The sequence below is a fragment of the Motacilla alba genome, unplaced genomic scaffold (assembly GCF_015832195.1).
Source record: "Motacilla alba alba isolate MOTALB_02 unplaced genomic scaffold, Motacilla_alba_V1.0_pri HiC_scaffold_50, whole genome shotgun sequence".
Lineage (NCBI taxonomy): Eukaryota > Metazoa > Chordata > Aves > Passeriformes > Motacillidae > Motacilla > Motacilla alba.
Genome location: NW_024037612.1, coordinates 262,752 through 282,660, shown reverse-complemented (window position 1 = coordinate 282,660; position 19,909 = coordinate 262,752). Strand labels below are relative to the sequence as shown.

General features: G+C 54.4%; 2 protein-coding genes across 2 annotated transcripts; both read right to left on the bottom strand.

The window, feature by feature from the left end:
- Positions 1-6,410: 6,410 nt before the first annotated feature.
- LOC119696842 (olfactory receptor 14J1-like) lies at positions 6,411-7,391 on the bottom strand. The gene has a single exon (XM_038126680.1). The coding sequence runs from the start codon at positions 7,335-7,337 to the stop codon at positions 6,411-6,413; it is 927 nt and encodes a 308-aa protein (XP_037982608.1). The 5' UTR covers positions 7,338-7,391.
- An 11,472-nt stretch (positions 7,392-18,863) lies between these two features.
- On the bottom strand, positions 18,864-19,677 carry LOC119696841 (olfactory receptor 14J1-like). The gene has a single exon (XM_038126679.1). It carries the CDS (start codon positions 19,675-19,677, stop codon positions 18,913-18,915), a length of 765 nt encoding a protein of 254 aa, XP_037982607.1. The 3' UTR covers positions 18,864-18,912.
- Positions 19,678-19,909: the final 232 nt, after the last annotated feature.

The window sequence follows — 19,909 nt, the reverse complement described above, 5'->3', positions numbered from 1 at the left end:
AAAGATTTGCTTGTATATTATGAAACCAGCAGGTATTAAAATTTGCCCCATTCCAGGCAGACATCAGCTGTGGGCCCATGAACAAGCAGTGCCACTTGTGCCCTGAGGTGTTGAGCTGGGATTGGATCTCTCTGAGAGCAGCTGAGGGAGAGCAGAGCACCTTGCAAGCTGCAGGTCCCTGCCAGCCCCGCAGGGCTCCTGTGCCATCAACATCTGCTCTGCTGCAGTCTGAAACAGGGCCCAGCATGGTGCCGGGATCATCAGAGAACTGAGGTGTGTGCTGGAATTCCATGGCCTCGCCATGGCGCAGCAGCCCTGCATTTCCCTCCTGCAGCCTTGCTCTCCAGCACAGCCATGGAGGCTCTTTGGGCTCCTGACTGTTCCTGCAGGCAGCAAGGGCAGCTGAGCTCTGCCTTTGGCACAGTCAGGCCTGGCCAGCGCAGACCATGCTCAGCAATTGCTTGTCTGTGCCTGGCCCGGCTGCATAGCCTCTTTGTGGCCCTGTGCTGGCCCAGCCATGGTGCCCCAGCCCCTGGGCAGCCCCAGCCCAGGCCAGGAGCATTGCGGCTGGGAAGGGCCCCTGTGCCGTGGTGCCCACAGCAGCACTGGGGCTCTGTGCCCCGTGGCCTCCCTGCTGGGCAGCCTCTGCCAGCTCCTGCAGAGCCCCTGGCACCTGTGGGGCTGCACAGACAGCCATGCCCCGGGCTCTGCCGGCCTCTGGGCCAGTAGAGAGGCAGCCAGGGCTGGCCATGGCTGGGAACAGGCCCTGAGCCCCGCAGGAGGATGGAGCTGGGCCACAGCCAAAGTCAGCCCAGGGCAAAGCTGGGCTCAGCAGTCAGGGCTGCCAAGGGCTGGGGACAGAGGCTGGCAGTGACAAATGTCCTGGGCCCCCTCCCTGCTCTGTCCATACCAATAATGGCAGAGAGCAGCCTCCTCTATGGGGCACTTGCCTGTTTTCAATGCCTTGCACAGGCGCTGGCCCTGCCCCACAAGGCCTGGCCTGAGTCCTGCCCTTGCCTGCTCAGCCAGGCTGAGATGGACACTGATGGTTTCTGGGCCAGGCTCTCTGAGCCCAGCCCAGCTCCCTGCAAGCTCTGCCAGCTGCCCTGAGCTCTGGGCAGCACCAAGGGCCTCTCCCCAGCCCAGCCCAGCCCAGCCGCCTCTGGCCCCACAGCTCTGCTCAGCCCAGGCTGCTCTGGCCACTGGCCCCACGGCCTCAGCCCCTGGCAAGGGCACAGCAGCAGCTGCAGCTGCCACAGGACTCAGCTCCAGCCTTGGGGGAAGGAGCTTGGCCAAGGCCAAAGGAGTATGCCTGGGTGCCCTGCTCCCCTCTGGCTGAGGTGCTGAGCACTTAAGGGCCGAGTCCTGCCCTGGGCTCACAGCCACCCCAAATCCCTGGCCACACCCTGCCCCTGATCTCCACAGCCTGTCCTGTTTCCTTCATCCCTGCATTGCCAGGGACTTTCTGGGACAAGGGAGCTCTGCTCTGGGGATGGAGGGAGGTCCAAGTGCCACCACTGGAGTGGGAGCCACAACTCATTAGGTTTGTGTCCTTTGGGGGCCAGGAACTGGTGAGACTCAGAGGCACAGAAAGTTTCTCTTCATGGCCAACAGACTATAGTAGAACTGGGCACAATTTAATACCAATCACACTCTTCCCTGAGCTATGTGCAATGTCCCAGCAGCATCTGCTGAGTCCACCATTCGGAAGTGATTTCCATACTCAAATTAATTTCAGACAAACATGGTTCTGTGATACATATAAACACAATTAAGTTCTTGACAAGTATAAGGATGCTCGTCCTGGAGTAGGGGCAAAACAGCTCAAATAATTCCTGATTTCCAAAGGTGTCAGTGGTGGATGGAGAAGGGAGCTCAGGCTGCTTTTGGTGTTGAGGAAATGCTGAAACCGGCCTGACTCATTTCATCTCCTCCTGTCCTGGCTCATCTCCCCTCTTTCCCCTTCCACCCATTGGCTTTTGTCTCCCACCAGGCCCCCCGGTGAAGAGCCTGGCTCTGTGTTCTCCAGCACCTCCCTGGTGGCACTGCCAGGCTGGGATGAGGAGCCCCTCAGCCTTCCCTCCTCCAGGCTGGACAAGCCCAGCTCCCTCAGCCTCTGCTCACAGCCCAAGGGCTCCAGCCCCACCTTGGAGGCCCTTTCCTAACCCTGCTCCACCTGCCAGACATCTTTCCCGCCATGGCGAACCCAAACCAGGCCCCAGTGATCTGGATAATCCACGGCCTTGATGTCCTGGTCACACAGCCCTGGCCCCTTGTCCCCATGTCAGGCTCTGGGGTGGATCCTGTGGAACATCCTTTGCTGGAGGCTGTGGCTCCAGGTGGGCTGGGGGGATCCCGGGGGACAGGGACCCCACTGGGCATGAACAGCATTGGACTTGTTGGGAGAAACTGTGAGGGGCAGCTGGGGCAGAGTGACCAACCCAGTGACCTGACACAGCCCTCCTGGGATGTCACACAGCCCCTCTGGGATGTCATAGTCTGCTCTGTGATGTCAGACCTCTGCTCTGTGATGTCACAGCTGGCACTGTTATGTCACAGAGGCAGTCTATGATGTCGTAGCTGCTCCATGACCTCACACAACCCACTCTGTGATGTCATAGCACACTCTGTGACCTCATGTTACCAGATGATCAATTGCCTCCACCAGGTGAGCTGACACCTGGAGCTTGTTCTCCAAAACCCCAGGCCTATGGAAACCACACAATACCCATTGTGTCAGAAGGGGAACTGGAAGTTCACCAGCCTCAGTGTCCTGCCAGCTCAGCCAGGCCCACTGGGACATTGGGGTCCACGACCACCAGGGACCACCAGAGAGGCCCCCAGGAAAGAAGAACACATGCAAAAGGGGAGGGGAAATCTGTTAATGATTTTGGAGAAATGATTATCAGATGTGTGTTTAGTCCAGGACAATCAATGAATATGTGTGCAAAATACAGAGAATAAACAGAAACTTTCCTGTACTCAGCACACACGGCTTTGGGAGGAGCTCTCCCCCGTGTATCTGGCTGAATAAAGAATGCTGCTTCTTAATGCTGCATTGGTGTTTTGTGGTGGAGTTTTCTGTTTTAGCGAATTTTTGGTAACACTCCACTGCCAAGGAAAGCTCTGTCTCCTGCTGTTCACAAACAGAGCAGGGCTGGTGGCAGATGTGGGGGTTGGAGGCTGCCTGGGGCACAGTGACCATGAAATAATCAAGTTTTCAATGTTCTGGGAAAGAAGGAGGGGCAGCAACAAAACTTCTACCCTGGAATTAGGAAGGACTTGGCCTGTTTAGGATGCTGATTTTGGGAGTACTGAATCAGGTACTGTTTTTTCTAAGGGAAACCGCCCTTAAAAACAAAGGGGTCCAGGGAGGATGGACACATTTCAAGAAAGTAATCTTAATAGGGAAGGAGCAGCCTGTGGCAAAAGATGAGCTAGTGAGGAAAATGACTGTCCTGGTTGTCCATGCAGCTTTTGTGGGAACTTGGGGGAAAAAAGGACCGGCACCTCAAAAAGGGTTTAAGGAAGTTGTTACGTTATGAAAGAAGAAAACTTGAGAAATGAATGTGTAATTAGAATTAACCTGGTGGCTTCTGCAAAAAATACAAATGTTTTTTGTAAAAAATTTATAGCAAAAGGAGGGAGAAGGAGAACCTCTACTCTTTAGTGGATGCAGAGAAGAATATGGTAACTGAAGATAAGGAAAGGGCTGAATTGCTTAACACCTTGCTTGTTTCAATTTTTAACAACAAGACAGGTTGTCCTCAGCACAAGCGTTCTCCTGAGCTGGTAGACGGGCACAGGGAGCAGAACAGCCCCCTGGAATCCAGGAGGAAGCACTTGGTAACCTGCTGAGCCACTCAGATGCTCACAGGTGTCTCTGGGACTAGATGGGATCCATCCCAGGGGCATGAGGGAGCTGCAGCATGAGCTCCCCAAGCTGCTCTCCACCATTTCCCATCAGTCCTGGCTCAGCGGGGAGATGCCAGAGCACTGGAGGTGCCAGTGTGAGCCCATCCCCAGGAAGAGCTGGAAGGAGGTTCTGGGGAGCTCCAGGCCTATCAGCCTGACCTCGGTGCCCGGCAAGGTTATGGAAAAGATCACCTTGAGTGCCATCACAGGGCACCCACAGGATGGCCGAGTGATCAGAGCCAGCCAGCGTGGATTCCAACATCTGCACTGATAATCTGGATGAGAGAGTTAGGTCCACCATCAGACAACTTTCAGATGACACCAAGCTGGCTGGGAGTGCTGATCTACTGGAGGGCAGGAGGGCTCTGCACAGGGCCCTGAACAGGCTAGATCCAGGGAGCAAATCCAACAAGGTGAGGTTTTACAAGTCCAAGTGCCAGGTCCTGCACTTTGGCCACAACAACCCCTGCTGCACTACAGGCTGGGGACAGAGTGGCTAGACAGCAGCCAGGCAGAAAGGGACCGGCAGGGACTGACGGACAGCAGGCAGGACATGAGCCAGCAGTGTGCCCAGGTGGCCAAGAAGGCCAATGGCTCCTGCTGGCCTGGATCAGGAATGGTGTGGCCAGCAGGAGCAGGGCAGTGATTCTTCCCCTGTGCTGGGCTCTGGTTGGACAGCACCTTGAGTGCTGCACCGAGTTCTGGGCCCCCCAATTTAGGAAGGACGTGGAGGGGCAGGAGCAAGTCCAGAGAAGGGCAACAAAGCTGCTGAGAGGTCTGGAACACAAGTCCTGTGAGGAGCAGCTGAGGCAGCTGGGGTTGTTTAACCTGGAGAAGAGGAGGCTCAGTAGAGACAAGGCGGTGTCAGGGCACAGCTTGGACTTGATGATCTCCAAGGTCTTTTCCAACCTTGCTGATTCTGAGATTCTCTGAAACCACCCTTGGAGCACTTGCAGGATGAGCCCTGGGTCTCCTCCCCAGAAGCTCCAGCAGCCCAGGTGCCTCAGCTTCTCCTGCCAGCCCCAAAGCCCATCCTGTCAGTCCTGCAGAGCCTCTGCAGCTCCTCCTCCTTGCCCAGAACAGGGAGCCCCACAGGCAGACACAGCAGCCCAGATGGGTCCCCCTGGCCTGGGGTGCCTGTGGCAAGGGAGCAGCAGGAGGCACTGCAGGAGCCTGCAGACAATTCCTGCAGCACTTGGAGGATGATCCTGCTCCCCAAGGGCCGTTCCCATGGTGCCAAGTCAGGAACTGCAATGGGAAGTGGGGCCAGAGAGGAAAGGGCAAACAGGGATGGGCTGTGTGCAGGGCTGGGCAAGAGGAAGGAAGTTTTACCAGGAAAGAGTAAAGGAAGAAAAAGTGAACCAAGGAAATGCTCAGGGCAGTTTGGGGGTGGCTGCCAGGCAGCCCTGGCTCTGAGCAACAGTGTCTGCAGTGGGACAGGAAACTCCCAGCTGATGGGAACAAACTTTCTGGCTGACTACAGAGGCCAGCACAAAGCTGAGTGCTTTCCCTGGCATCCCCCAGCCCTTGGTGGCCCCAGGGGCTGCTGGCATTTGTGCTCCCTCAGGTTCATGTCCCCACAGCAACAGCATGGGGGTGCTCCCGCCTGCTCTGTGCAATGCAAACAGGGGCTCCTGAGCCAGTGCTGCCGTGCCTGTGCCTGCAAGGATGCGGCACCTGTGTGAGCTGGGGGAGAGGCCAGGGCTGCAGAGGAGGGATGGTGTTGGCAGCTCCATGAGGATGCTCTGGGACGCTGCCCTGGGCTGTCCAGTGCTCTGGGGATGGATCAGCCCCTGTTCTGCTGCTCCTTCCCGTGTGCCCCAGGGCCCTTGCAGAGCACCAGCCATGCTGTTTGCTCCCAGCCTGCCCACGGCCACCCTGGGGCTGCTCACGGGGGTTTTCTGTGCTCAGCATTGGCCTGGCCATGTTCTTGAGACAGCCTGGGCAAGGAGCCTGGAGCCCCCAGGCCCTGGCCTGAGGCGTCAGCGCTGCCCCAGCAGTGCCCATGGCCTGTCCCTGCTGCAGCCCCAGCACTGCCACCCCCACGACTGTGCCCGGCCCCGAGAGCACTCAGGCCCTACAGCAACACCAGGGCCACCAGGGCAGCGGGGCAGGGCCACGGCAGCAGCACTGGCAACACCAAGTGCTGCTGCTGCTGGGCACAGCTGCTGGGCCAGCACTGATCTGCGCCCAGCTCTGCACACAGACATTGCTGCTGCAGCTCCAGAGAAGGCCACAAAAGGGCATCTCTGCAGAAAACTTTGCTGGGAGATCCTTTAGTTCCTTTAAAGCCACCAAGAGCACAGCCCCTCATTGACACAGTCTGTGGCCACAGGAACGGTAGAGACAAACAAAATGAGAAATGGCACAAACAATGAACTTGCTTTGTGGAAAATATGAAAAAAATAAAACACAGCAAAAGAACCTCCTCAGTGACACCAACCAGTATCAATGATGACTTTTATTACAAATGAGGTTTTAAATTGGTCATCAGTTTAATGTTCCTGAAAGCATCCAGTCATCAGTCTCCACTCTGTAGCCTTGAGCTCCTGGTTCCTCAGGCTGTAGATGAGGGGGTTCAGGGCTGGAGGCACCACCGAGTACAGAACTGACAGGGACAGATCCAGGGACGGGGAGGAGATGGAGGGGGGGTTCAGGTGAGAAAATATGGCAGTGCTGATGAACCGCGAGACTACGGCCAGGTGAGGGAGGCAGGTGGAAAAGGCTTTGTGCCGTCCCTGCTCAGAGGGGATCCTCAGCACGGCCCTGAAAATCTGCACATAGGAGAAAACAATGAACACAAAACAGCCGAATCCTAAACAGGCACTAACAGCAATTAGCCCAAGTTCCCTGAGATAAGATTTGGAGCAGGAGAGCTTGAGGATCTGTGGGATTTCACAGAAGAATTGGCCCAGGGCATTGCCATGGCACAGGGGCAGGGAAAATGTATTGGCTGTGAGCAGCAGAGCATTGAGAAAGGCACTGGCCCAGGCAGCTGCTGCCATGTGGGCACAAGCTCTGCTGCCCAGGAGGGTCCCGTAGTGCAGGGGTTTGCAGATGGACACGTAGCGGTCATAGCACATGATGGTCAGCAGGGAAAACTCTGCTGAGATGAAGTAGAGAAAGAAAAAGAGCTGTGCAGCACATCCAGTGTAGGAGATGTTCCTGGTGTCCCAGAGGGAATTGTGCATGGCTTTGGGGACAGTGGTGCAGATGGAGCCCAGGTCAGTGAGGGCCAGGTTGAGCAGGAAGAAGAACATGGGCGTGTGCAGGTGGTGGCCGCAGGCTACAGCGCTGATGATGATGCCCAGGAGGGCAGCCAGGGAGATGCCCAGCAAGAGGCAGAAGTGCAGCAGCTGCAGCTGCCGCGTGTCTGCCAATGCCAGCAGAAGGAAGTGGCTGATGGAGCTGCTGTTGGACATTTGCTCTGGCTGGGCTTTGGGTGCTGCTGTGGAGAAAAAGACAGTGAAGAGTTGGAAGAGGTACCTGTCAGCACAATCAAAGCCATTTCCCATACACCCTCCACTGTAACACACACAGACACTTCTCTGTGTTTTCGAGTTCTGTGGTTTTCTTTATAGGCTCCCCCGAATCTGTCCTGCTGTTCTTGGATATCAGAAACCTTCAGCATTTCTGCTGCACCCAAAAAGAAGAGAGTGAGTTCCCTGAGGCTAGATGATGAGTGGAGAGTGAGGGGAGATGGTCTGTCACTCTATTCTGTGTGGAGATTGTCCTGGCTTTCACTTTTCTCAAATGAAGTGTATTCACACTCCCATGTTTCTCTTACAAACCCCCAGGTACTGCTGAGAGCAGATGGATCCACCACAGCCCAGCTCCACATTTGTAGCCATGGACTCACACTGCTCATTCACCCACCCAGCAGCATTTTCAGTGTCACTACCCCTCTGCCTTTTCCCATCAATCTTATAATGCAGAGATGCTCTAGGACAGGTTTGCATCCTGGATTGAAGCTCCCATCTGTTACAGAAATCTCAGGGAAAATTCCAAGGGTCCTTCTGATGGCATTGGATTAAGGGAGATGCAGCTCCTTCCCTGGCTGCACTGACAGCATTGCCCAGAGCCGGGCACTGGGGACAGCGTCACCCTGAGCCAGCTGTGCCCCCTGCCACAGCCCCCAGTGCTGGGCAGCTGCTCCCAGCCCTATGCTCTGCAGAGGGAACTGGACCCGGGGCTGCAGAGCTGCCCCACGGCTCTGCTGCAGCTCTGCCTGCACAGGAAGGGCTTCACGCCTTGGAGCCCCAGCCCTGATGGCAGAGGCTTGGCTGGGCGACAGGAGGGAGGGGGCTTGTTCAGAGGGAGGGGCTGCACTGGAGGGGCTCCTGTGGAGATTTCTAAACTGTCCCTGCCACAGCATTTCTGGGTTTTGTTTTCCCTCCTTCCCTGATCTTCTCTCTGCTTCCTGCAGATTTTCCTCCTGCAAGTGATTCCCTGTGCCTGATCTCTCCCTGCCAGCACTCACAGACCCCTGATCTCTGGGCACTCTCCTTGGCCTGACAGAACCCTGCCTGTCTGCCGGGCACTGGCTGGGGGCAGGTTCTGTTTGCAGCTTGGAGAAAGGACAGCTCAGACTGAGCCTGATGGGTCCAGCAAAGGTGATGCTGCTGCTGTCCATGGGCAGAGTGGCTGAAAGTGCATTAGGGATCTCCTGTGAACCTACTGATCACTAAAAGTAACAGTTCAGATATCCCAGGATGTTGTCAAATTTCATAAATAATAATTTGCAATCAACCTTTAATATTTATATCCCTCCGTTCCCTGCCATTCCCCAGCAGTAGGAAACTGAATACAAAATCTTAGGAAACATCCTAATTTTTTATCAAAATCCTGGTCTTGGAAATATTTTATTTCTAAAAATAGAATATTATAATGACTGATAAAATAATAATATGACTGATCAGAACCCCTCAGCATGTCAGAGCTTCATGAGCATTTCACCTCCCCTGCACCAGAAATACCCAGAGTTGTACTCACAGGGTCTGTAGGCATTGGGATGTTGCAGCTGTAGGAGATCACTCCAGGAGCTGCAGCTGCATTGTCCTGCAGCCAGAGGTACCTGTGCCAAGGGCTGGCAGGGATTCTGCCCCCGGCACTTCTCAGCACCTTCCCAGCCCTGACTGATTGAAGCTCTCTGTGCCTCTGTGCTGTGCCTGGGCTGGCTGCAGGCAGTGCCCCAGCCCTGCTGGGCTGGCAGAAGAGCTGCTCATCAAGAGAAATGTGCTTTTGAAGCTCTTCTTGGTTGCCAGGAGCTGCCTCTGTGCCAGCAGCCCAGCTGGGCTGGCAGAAGAGCTGCTCATCAAGAGAAATGTGCTTTTGAAGCTCTTCTTGGTTGCCAGGAGCTGCCTCTGTGCCAGCAGCCCAGCCCAGCTCAGCAGCACAGAAACAGCACAAGGCCTTTAATGACCCTCTGGGGCTTTGTGCTCAGGCCCTGAACATCAGTCCCTGAGATGCAGCTGAAGAAACCTCTGCAGAACTCCAAGTCAGAATCACACTCCAAAGTTTCTTTCACTTTTAACGGGTCCCAGTGAGGGACATGACTGAGAAAGTGTCCCTAGGCCCCAGGCAGAGCAGAGAACTGCAGGCAGTGATGACAGGTGGGGACAAAGAGAAGCCAAGGCTTGGTGCCCTGGGGCACAGCAGGCTCTGTACCACCAAGGGCTGGCAGGAGACACTTTGTCCTGAGCCACTGGAGCCTCCTGGCACAGCCCCAGCCAGGCTGGCCACTGGCAGCCCCTTGTCCTGCCCTCAGCATCTCCCCCTAGCCCACATCCCAGTGGCCTCAAGGATCTGCTGGAAGGAGTCCCTGGGGAGCCTTGCTCAGCAATGGCCCTGGGGGCTCCTTCATGCTCCCAGGGACTGCAGGCTTTTCAAAGGACTTTGGCTTTTGCTTTTGCTTCGGAGTCTGTGAGAGGTTTTTTGCAATCATGGCCACCAATTATCTGCTCTAATTAGTCCCTGGAGAGGCTTTGTCAGGAACAACACTCAGGGGGGCTCATTAATGCTTCAAGGTACTTCAGTAATTTTAAGGTACTTGGTGTTTCCTTTTGGTACAGACTCTGGTTGAGGTTTGTGCAATCATGGCCCCTATTATCTGCTTTAATGAGTCCCTGGAGAGCTTTATACTGACATTCAGTGCCGCTCATTAATACTTTGAGATACTCAAACTGTTTAAAGGTACTTTGGATTTTCTTTTCCACACTGAGTCCCTGAGAGGTTTTTGTGCTATCCTGGCCTCCAGTTTGCTCCTCCAAGAGTCCATGAGGAGCCTGTGTTGGGGATGGACCTCAGTGGGACCCATTCATGCTTTGAGAAACTTTGGGTATTTCCTCTGACTCGGACTCCTGGCAAGGTTTGTGCAATCTCCTCTCAGGCCCTGAAGTTCAAAGGCTGAGCTCTAAAAGTACCACAGGGCTCATTAGGATGAAGCAAGTCCTGAGAAACCATGGCTCTGCCTTGATATCCCTCTGCTCTAATGCAGTTCATCAGGAAGATTTCCAACTGCACTGATGGAGAAATATTTCACAAAGCTTCTAGGAAATATATATTTCTATTAAAAGGGTGTCTTTTACTCCTTTTCTTATTACACAAGAGCTGATTGCAGCCTTCTATGACAGATATTGATTCAGGGACTCTCCTAAGGAGGTCTGGCCTGCTCAGAGAAGCTGTTCCTTGAGCTCTGACCCAGTGTGGAAAACCTTGCTCCACATTCTCCAACGCCATCCTGTCTCTCTTTACTCACCTGGGACCTGCTTTGCTTGGAGAACTGGCTGCACTCAGGCAAAGAGGGATTTCCCTTCTTTTATTTTAGCAATCTGAAACTCCGAAGTTTCTCTGTTGAAAAAAGACACCCTCATCCAGTGTGTGCCAAGCCTAAGCCGCCACCAAAAACACTGCAGACCTGCCCTGGGCCGGCTGTGAGGGTGGATCATCATGCCAGCCTGCACTGGGCCATTGCAAGGGACTGTTGCCATGGACACTGCACTGACCCCTCTGCTGGCTTTGGCTGCCATGGCAGCCCACATGAGTTCATGTTTCCTTGGAAACTACCCCAAGGAGCCATTTCTGCAGCCAGGTTCCATGGCCACCTGCCTGCAGAGCTGTTGCTGTCCTCGGCTGCCATGGCAACCCTCGGGACAAAGCGGTGCCAGGGCTGTTCCAGGTACAGTTGCAGTGACACTTGTTGATACCACCAGTGCCCTGGCAACGGCCACAGGGACCCTTCCCTTAGTTTCGAGCCACAGCAACCACGACCTGGACCCCTTGTGATAGGTTAGTTATTGTCGCAGTGAGGATGGCTGCAACAAACCTCTCTGGTTCCTTGACTTCATAGCAAGGGTGGTGAAAATAAAAAGGAGCAGGTTCAATGGAGTTGCCCAAAAAGATCTTTAATAACGAGGTGAAAAACAACAAACGTGGAGAAGTCAAGCACAGTACAAGTGGTGGGATCCAAAGACCTGAGATAAAGGGGAAGCAACAATAGATACACTTGGGGGTAGAACACTCTACGACAATAACCATAGAGGGGAAACAAGTAACCAATAAGGAAGCAGAACTTGGACAACTTAGCATAACAATCCTTGCTTCCACGAGGCCCCACAAGGTCACAGTGGTCCCTTGGATCCATGGTACTCTGCAGTGCCACAATGGCCCCTTCATTTCACAAAGCCACCAAGTGTCACATTGGTCTCCATAGAAAGGAAACCACAGAGCCCTCATGTTTCAGGAGCTGATGAACAGCAGCCACCAGAGGCCAAGGCAAGCCTGGCCTGTCTGTCCTGGCAGATTTGCTTGGAGCAATTCTTGGATATTCAAAATTATGAATGCAGAGTCCTAATTTTAGACATTTGTGCCCAGAGAAGAGGGATATTTTTCTCCCATAAAAAGAAAAGCACAGAAGCCTTTCCAGTGTTTGGAAAACAGGTGAGTGCTGGCCCTCAGGAATCAAAGACCAGCCAGACCTGTCTGTCCTGGCAGCTTTTGTCTGGCAGCAATCCTTGGATATACAGAAATTTGGAGGTGGAATCCTAAGTTTGGCCATGGATACCTGGAAAAGATGGACAGTTCTTTTCCATAAGATGGAAAGCCCAGAGCCCCAGTGTTTCAGGGGCACATGGGAGTGGCCTTCCACTTTCCAAGGTCAGCCAGACCTGCCAGGTGACCCCTGAGAGGCCAAGGCAGCCACAGCTATTTCGCGTTCCCTTGGTTCCACAGGGCCCTGCAGTGTCACAATGGCTCCTTGCTTCCCTGACGCCTTGCAATGTCACAATGGTTCTCTTGCTTCCATGATGTCCTGTGGCACCATAACGGCCCCTTGGTTACCCAAGTCCTTAAGGATCTTAATGGTCTCCATGGTTCCACAAGGCCCCACAGTGCCATAATGGTCTTTGAGTTCCATTAAGCCCTGCTGTATCACCATGGCCCCTTGGTTCCATTGGCTCCAGTGGTGCAACAATGATCCCCTTGGTTCCACAAGTTCCCATAGTGTCACAGTGGCCCCTTCCTTCCATGAGGCCCTGCAGGGTCACAATGGCCCTTTGGTTCCATGGGGCCCCACAGTGTCACAAGGGTCTCCATGATTCCATGGGGCCCTGCAGAATCACAATGGCCCTTTGGCTCCACGAGGCCCTGAAATGCAGCAATGGCCTCTTGGTTCCACAAAGCCCTGCTGCTTCACACTGGCCCTGTGAGACCATGCAGCCCAACAGAGCCACAAAGATGTCCTTGGTTCCATGAGGCCCCCCACAGGGTCACAGTGGCCCCTTGGATCCATGATACACACAGTGTCACAATGGTCCCCTTGGTTCCAGAAGTTCCTACAGTATAACAGGCTCCATAAGGGCCTGCAGTGTCACCATGGCCCCTTGGTTCCACAAGGCCCCACAGTGTCACCATGGTCTCCATAGGAAGGAAACAAGCGAGCCCAGTGGTGCAGGGGCAGATGAGAGGCAGTCACCAGAAGCCAAGGCCAGCCAGACTTGACTGTATTGGCAGATTTCATCTGGGAGCAACCCTTGGGTGTAGGGAATTTTAGAGGTGGAATCCTAATGTCAGTCATGGGAGCCTAGACAAGAAAGACAGTTCTGTTCTATAGGAAGAAAAGCACGAAGCCCCAGTGCTTCACAGTCAGATGGGAAGTGGCCCCTGACATGCCAAATTCAGTGGGACTTGTTAGACAGCTCCCAAGAGGCCAAACCAAGCAGACCTGTTCCATGTTCCCTTGATTTCATGGAGCCCCATACTGTCACAAAGGTCTCCTTGATTCCATGAAGTCTTGCAATGTCACAATGTCTTCTTGGTTTCATGAGGCCCAACAGAGTCACAAGGGTCCCTTGGCTCCATGCAGCCCCGCTGTGTCACAATGGCTCCTTGTTTCTATGGGCCCCACTGTTTGATCATGGACCCTTGCTCCTATGGGGCCCCTGAGTTGCACAATGGTCTCCTTGATTCCATGAGGTTCCACAGTCTCATCACAGTTTCCTTGCATCTCCATTGTCACAACTGACCCATTGCTCCATGAGGTTCTGCAGAGTCACCACGTTGTCCTTGGATCCACATTGTCACAACTGACCCATGGCTCCATGAGGTTCCCCAGTGTCACTGTGGTGTCTTTGGACCCGCATTGTCACAACTGACCCATGGCTCCATGAGGTTCCGTAGTGTCACTGTGGTCGCTGTCAGAGGCTGGATGAGATCGATGTCCCGAGACACCTTGGGATGCTCGGAATGCCCGTGTGGGGCCAGGGCCGGGTCAGGCCTTGGTTTGTGGTGGGACAGAGCCCCGCCCCCAGCCCTGGCCTGGCACAGCTGTCAATCACACAGCAGGGGCGGTGCTAACCCAGCTCTGATTGGCTGAGATGTCAATCAATCACACAACAGGGGCAGCTGATGCCTACCCTGATTCTGATTGGATAGGCTCCAGGCAGTCCCACCCCAGGGGCGGCCCCAGGGCAGCCCAGGGGGTTTAAAGCTGGAGCACGCAGCCAGCCCATTGTCTGGGAGACTGTTCTGACACTTTGGGATCCACTGTAACCATGGGGATATTATAACATTGGGACCCACATGGAACCAAGAGGACTAAAGATAATACTGTGGGTCTCCATGGCATGAAGGTGCCAACGGAACCAAGGATACCATTGTGACACTCTGGGGCATCATGGTGTGGGGTTTCCAGCCTTGGATTGGGGTGACCCCGAAAGATGGAAAAGTCCCTCCTCCAACCCGTGCCTTTAAAGAAAGACTCAGTAGTCTTCTGTTGTCTGTTCTTAAGGTTGTTTATTGTTGTTTATCTAAAAGATTCTTTTTCCTGAACTGCTGTGGCCCGTTCAGCAGGTCAGACAAAGGCACACTGCCCTCCCAGGGGGCTCGTGCCATCTTTTATATCATATATTACGTACTACATGTTTATACTTTTTCCCCAATGCGCACTATCTATATTGAATGGTGACTTTCTACTCTAGACCAATCTGTGAGTGCCAACATCACCAAAGACATGGAGGTTTGGAAGGAGAAAGAAGGAGGACAGGGCACACCCAAATCCCTCCATCTTAGATCTCCTTACCCCCATGTACAAAACTTGGACCCCTGCATTCATGGCTTAAAACCCCCCTGTACAGCACTCAAAAATCCTTCCTTTCGCTCCATGACTACTTCTACTACAATACCTAAACTTGTGTGTGTGGCTTGTAATTCTTCATACAGAGTTGGTAATTTGCTCCATGGGCTAAGATTGAAACCCCAAGAGTGTCTTTGGCTGCATGCCAGGGTCTCAGAGCCCCCTGCCAGTGGCTCTAGCCATCCAGGGCACCCAGAGGGATGTTCTGGATTCCGACATCATGGAACCAAAGGTCCATTGTGACACAGCTGGGCCTCATGAAACCATGGAGGCCATTTTTACACTTTGAGGCCTTGTGAAACCAAAGGGCCATTGTGGCACTTCAGAGCCTTGTGGAGCCCATAAGGGGACCCCAGTGACACTGTGGGGCTCAGTGAAATCAAGGGTCTGTTGTGACACCGCAAGGCCTTATGGAATCATGGAGACTGTCATGACACTAAAGGCCTCACTGAACCACGGGGCCATTGTGACACTACAAGGCCTCATGGAATCAAGGAACCATTGTAACACCATGGAGTGTTGGCAGGCCAAGGGGCAGGTGTCACAGTGTGGGGCATCCTAGAACCAAGGAGTGCATGGTGACACTACAGGGCCCCATGGAACTAAGGTTTCATGGAACAGCGTGGGACCCTATCACGGTTTGGCACTGGTGCAATGCCAGTGCCCCCATGAAAACATATTCTCCCTGCTATCTGCTGTGAGATGCGATCAGAAACAGAGTAAAGCAGGCCTCTACTTGAGAACAAAGGAGCTAAAAAAAACTTTATTACCTTACAACTAGAATAAAATGAACACACAGAGCAAAATGGAAACCTTTCAAAAACATTTCTCCTCCCCCCACTCAATTTCCCACAGCATAAAATCAACACTTAGATTTTTACCCAATCATCACCCTTCAAATAATCAACTTTCAGTCCATCTCCACCCTTCAGGCAATCACCTCTCATTTCATCAAGGAGAGAGGAGTCCCTCTTGTGCCACAGGCTTCCCCTGGAAACACAGCCGAGTCCAGTTGTGTTTCCCCGTCACTCAGCACCACCTTCGTGACTTCTTCCTTCCATGTCCAGTGCTCTCACCACTGCACATGGACCAAAGCTGCTTTTAGGGTTCTCTTTTCAAGGATGCTTTGCCCAGTTCCAGGAGAAAACGACAGTCTCTCACCTTTTTGGGACACTAGTCCCCCCCAAATTTCACCCCCTGGGGCCGAGGTGTCTCGAGAGCACCATCACCTCCTCACCCGTCGTCTCCGCTCACATCGCTCCTTTGGCACCAAGCCATCGCCTCCCCCTAAAATGCAGTCTTTGTATTACAGGAAAGGTTCTGTCCATGGCCATACAAGAAAAGTCCAGCCAAAAGCCACTCCATCATCTCCTCCCACCTAGAATTCTTTTCAACTTCTCTCTGTCATTCTTCACTTGCACAGCTTGCATCACACTTGCACGTTTCCTCCTACTTTATCCCTGTCTCTCTTCTCCTTCAACTCCCAGAGGATCAGCATTTGCAAGGTTTCCATCATCCCATAGAAGGGTTAAAATCACAGTCTCTACTTGCCCAGAACTCCCACGCTGGCCCTGCTGGGCACTTGTCTCGCTGCCCCCCCTTTCTCCTTCTCGGCCAGGCCAGTGCTATCAAATTGGCACGCTCTCTCTCTCTATCTCTCTCTCCTGAGAAAGGGGGGCTGCCCAATGCCTCTCAGAGTTCTTCCACCCTTCCATAATCTGTGGGGAACTCACTCTTGTCCTGCCGGGGCCAGGGGCCTTCACCTCCATTCTCTGCCCAAGGCTCCGGCCTACCTCCCTCCGGCCTCATGGCCTCTCCTCCCCCGCCCAGCCCGCAGCTGGGCAGGGGAGGTCTGACCTCTCCATCCACCGGAACCAAGAGAGTGTTCTCATGGGAGTTCCTTGCTTTTAACCCCTGTGTTCTCAGAGGCGTATCCATATCCACAATGGTCAAACCAGGTGCCAATATTCACATCTGAGCACCTATTGGTTTGACCACCAACACCTCCCAAAAACTCACTTCCTCTCAAACCACGACAGTTATGGAACAGATCACCTTGAGTGCCACCACAGGGTGCCCACAGGATGGCCGAGGGATCAGAGCCAGCCAGTGTGGATTCCAATATCTGCATTGATAATCTCCATGAGGGGATTGAGTCAAAAACCAGCAAATTTGCAGATAACACCAAGCTGGGTGCGTGTGTTGATCTGCTGGAGGGCAGGAGGGCTCTGCACAGGGCCCTGGACAGGCTGGATCCAGGGAGCAAACCCAGCAAGGTGAGGTTTAACAAGTCCAAGTGCCAGGTCCTACACTTTGGCCACAACAACCCCTGCAGCACTACAGGCTGGGGACAGAGTGGCTAGACAGCAGCCAGGCAGAAAGGGACCTGCAGGGACTGATGGACAGCAGGCAGGACATGAGCCAGCAGTGTGCCCAGGTGGCCAAGAAGGCCAATGGCTCCTGCTGGCCTGGATCAGGAATGGTGTGGCCAGCAGGAGCAGGGCAGTGATTCCTCCCCTGTGCTCAGCACTGGTTGGAGAGCACCTCAAGTACTGCGTCCAGTTCTAGGCTCCCCAATTTAGGATGGACATGGAGGGGCTGCTCCATGGGCAACAAAGCAGGGGAGGGGTCTGGAGCACAAATCATGTGAGGAGTGGCTGAGGGAGCTGGGGTTGTTTTTCTTGGAGAAGAGGAGGCTCAGAGGAGACAAGGCGGTGTCAGGGCACAGGTTGGACTTGATGATCTCCAAGGTCTTTTCCACCCTTGCTGATTCTGGGATTCTCTGAAACCACCCTTGGAGCAGTTGAAGGATGAGCCCTGGGCCTCCTCTTCAGAAGCTCCAGCAGCCCAGGTGCCTCAGCTTCTCCTGCCAGCCCCAAAGCCCATCCTGTCAGTCCTGCAGAGCCTCTGCAGCTCCTCCTCCTTGCCCAGAACAGGGAGACCCACAGGCAGACACAGCAGCCCAGATGTGCCCCCCTGGCCTGGGGTGCCTGTGGCAAGGGAGCAGCAGAAGGCACTGCAGGAGCCTGCAGACAATTCCTGCAGCACTTGGAAGATGATCCTGCTCCCGAAGGGCCGTTCCCATGGGGCCAAGTCAGGAACTGCAATGGGGAGTGGGGCCAGAGAGGAAAGGGCAAACAGGGATGGGTTGTGTGCAGGGGAGGGAACAGGGCTGGGCAAGCGGAAGAAATTTGTGCCAGGGAAGAGTAAAGAAAGTAGAGGCCAAGCCAAGGAAATGCTCAGGGCAGTTTGGGGGTGGCTGCCAGGCAGCCCTGGCTCTCAGCAACAGCGTCTGCAGTGGGACAGGAAACTCCCAGCTGATGGGAACAAACTTTCTGGCTGACTACAGAGGCCAGCACAAAGCTGAGTGCTTTCCCTGGCATCCCCCAGCCCTTGGTGGCCCCAGGGGCTGCTGGCATTTGTGCTCCCTCAGGTTCATGTCCCCACAGCAACAGCATGGGGGTGCTCCCGCCTGCTCTGTGCAATGCAAACAGGGGCTCCTGAGCCAGTGCTGCCGTGCCTGTGCCTGCAAGGATGTGGCACCTGTGTGAGCTGGGGGAGAGGCCAGGGCTGCAGAGGGGAGATGGTGTTGGCAGCTCCATGAGGATAATCTGGGACGCTGCCCTGGGCTGTCCAGCACACTGGGGATGGATCAGCCCCTGTTCTGCTGCTCCTTCCCGTGTGCCCCAGGGCCCTTGCAGAGCACCAGCCATGCTGTTTGCCCCCAGCCTGCCCACGGCCACCCTGGGGCTGCTCACGGGGGTTTTCTGTGCTGAGCATTGGCCTGGCCGTGTTCTTGAGACAGCCTGGGCAAGGAGCCTTGAGCCCCCAGGCCCTGGCCTGAGGCGTCAGCGCTGCCCCAGCAGTGCCCATGGCCTGTCCCTGCTGCAGCCCCAGCACTGCCACCCCCACGACTGTGCCCGGCCCCAAGAGCACTCAGGCCCTACAGCAACACCAGGGCCACCAGGGCAGCGGGGCAGGGCCACGGCAGCAGCACTGGCAACACCAAGTGCTGCTGCTGCTGGGCACAGCTGCTGGGCCTGCACTGATCTGCGCCCAGCTCTGCACACAGACATTGCTGCTGCAGCTCCAGAGAAGGCCACAAAAGGGCATCTCTGCAGAAAACTTTGCTGGGAGATCCTTTAGTTCCTTTAAAGCCACTGAGAGTGCCTCTGATCTTTGACACAGTCTGTGGCCACAGGGAAAATGGAACGAAAAGAAAATGTGAAATAGCACAAAAAATGGCTTTTCTTTGTGGACAATATGAAAAATCTAAAACAAAGAAAAGTGAGCTGCAAAATGAAACCAACAAGAAGTATCAATGATGACTTTTATTCCAAGTGATTTGCAGAAGTTAGGCAGCAGTCTCAATGTTCCTGAAAGCATCCAGTCATGAGTCTCCACACTGCAGCCTTAAGCTCCTGGTTCCTCAGGCTGTAGATGAGGGGGTTCAGGGCTGGAGGCACAACTGAGTACAGAACTGACAGGGCCAGATCCAGGGATGGGGAGGAGATGGAGGGGGGCTTCAAGTAGGCAAATGTTCCAGCGCTGAGGAAGAGAGATACCACAGCCAGGTGAGGGAGGCAGGTGGAAAAGGCTTTGTGCCGTCCCTGCTCAGAGGGGATCCTAGGCACAGCCCTGAAGATCTGCACATAGGAGAAAACAATAAACACACAACATCCGAGTCCTAAACAGACACTAACTGCAATGAGCCCAAATTCCCTGAGATAGGATTTGAAGCAGGAGAGCTTGAGGATTTGGGGCGCCTCACAGAAGAACTGGCCCAGGGCATTGCCATGGCACAGGGGCAGGGATAATGTATTGGCCGTTTGCATGAGAGCAGTGAGAAAGGCACTGGCCCAGGCAGCTGCTGCCATGTGGGCACAAGCTCTGCTGCCCAGGAGGGTCCCGTAGTGCAGGGGTTTGCAGATGGACACGTAGCGGTCATAGCACATGATGGTCAGCAGGGAAAACTCTGCTGAGATGAAGAACAAAAAGAAAAAGAGCTGAACAGCACATCCTGTGTAGGAGATGTTCCTGGTGTCCCAGAGGGAATTGTGCATGGCTTTGGGGACAGTGGTGCAGATGGAGCCCAGGTCAGTGAGGGCCAGGTTGAGCAGGAAGAAGAACATGGGCGTGTGCAGGTGGTGGCCGCAGGCTACGGCGCTGATGATGAGGCTGTTGCCCAGGAGGGCAGCCAGGGAGATGCCCAGCAAGAGGCAGAAGTGCAGCAGCTGCAGCTGCCACATGTCTGCCAATGCCAGCAGGAGGAAGTGGCTGATGGAGCTGCTGTTGGACATTTGCTCTGGCTGGCTTTGGGGACCTGTTCATGGAGAAAAGGACAGTGAAGATTTAGAGGAGATA

Excerpts from the sequence above, each read along its gene's own strand:
- LOC119696842 (XM_038126680.1), bottom strand. The coding sequence starts at position 7,337 with ATGTCCAACAGCAGCTCCATCAGCCACTTCCTTCTGCTGGCATTGGCA.
- LOC119696841 (XM_038126679.1), bottom strand. The coding sequence starts at position 19,677 with ATGTTCTTCTTCCTGCTCAACCTGGCCCTCACTGACCTGGGCTCCATC.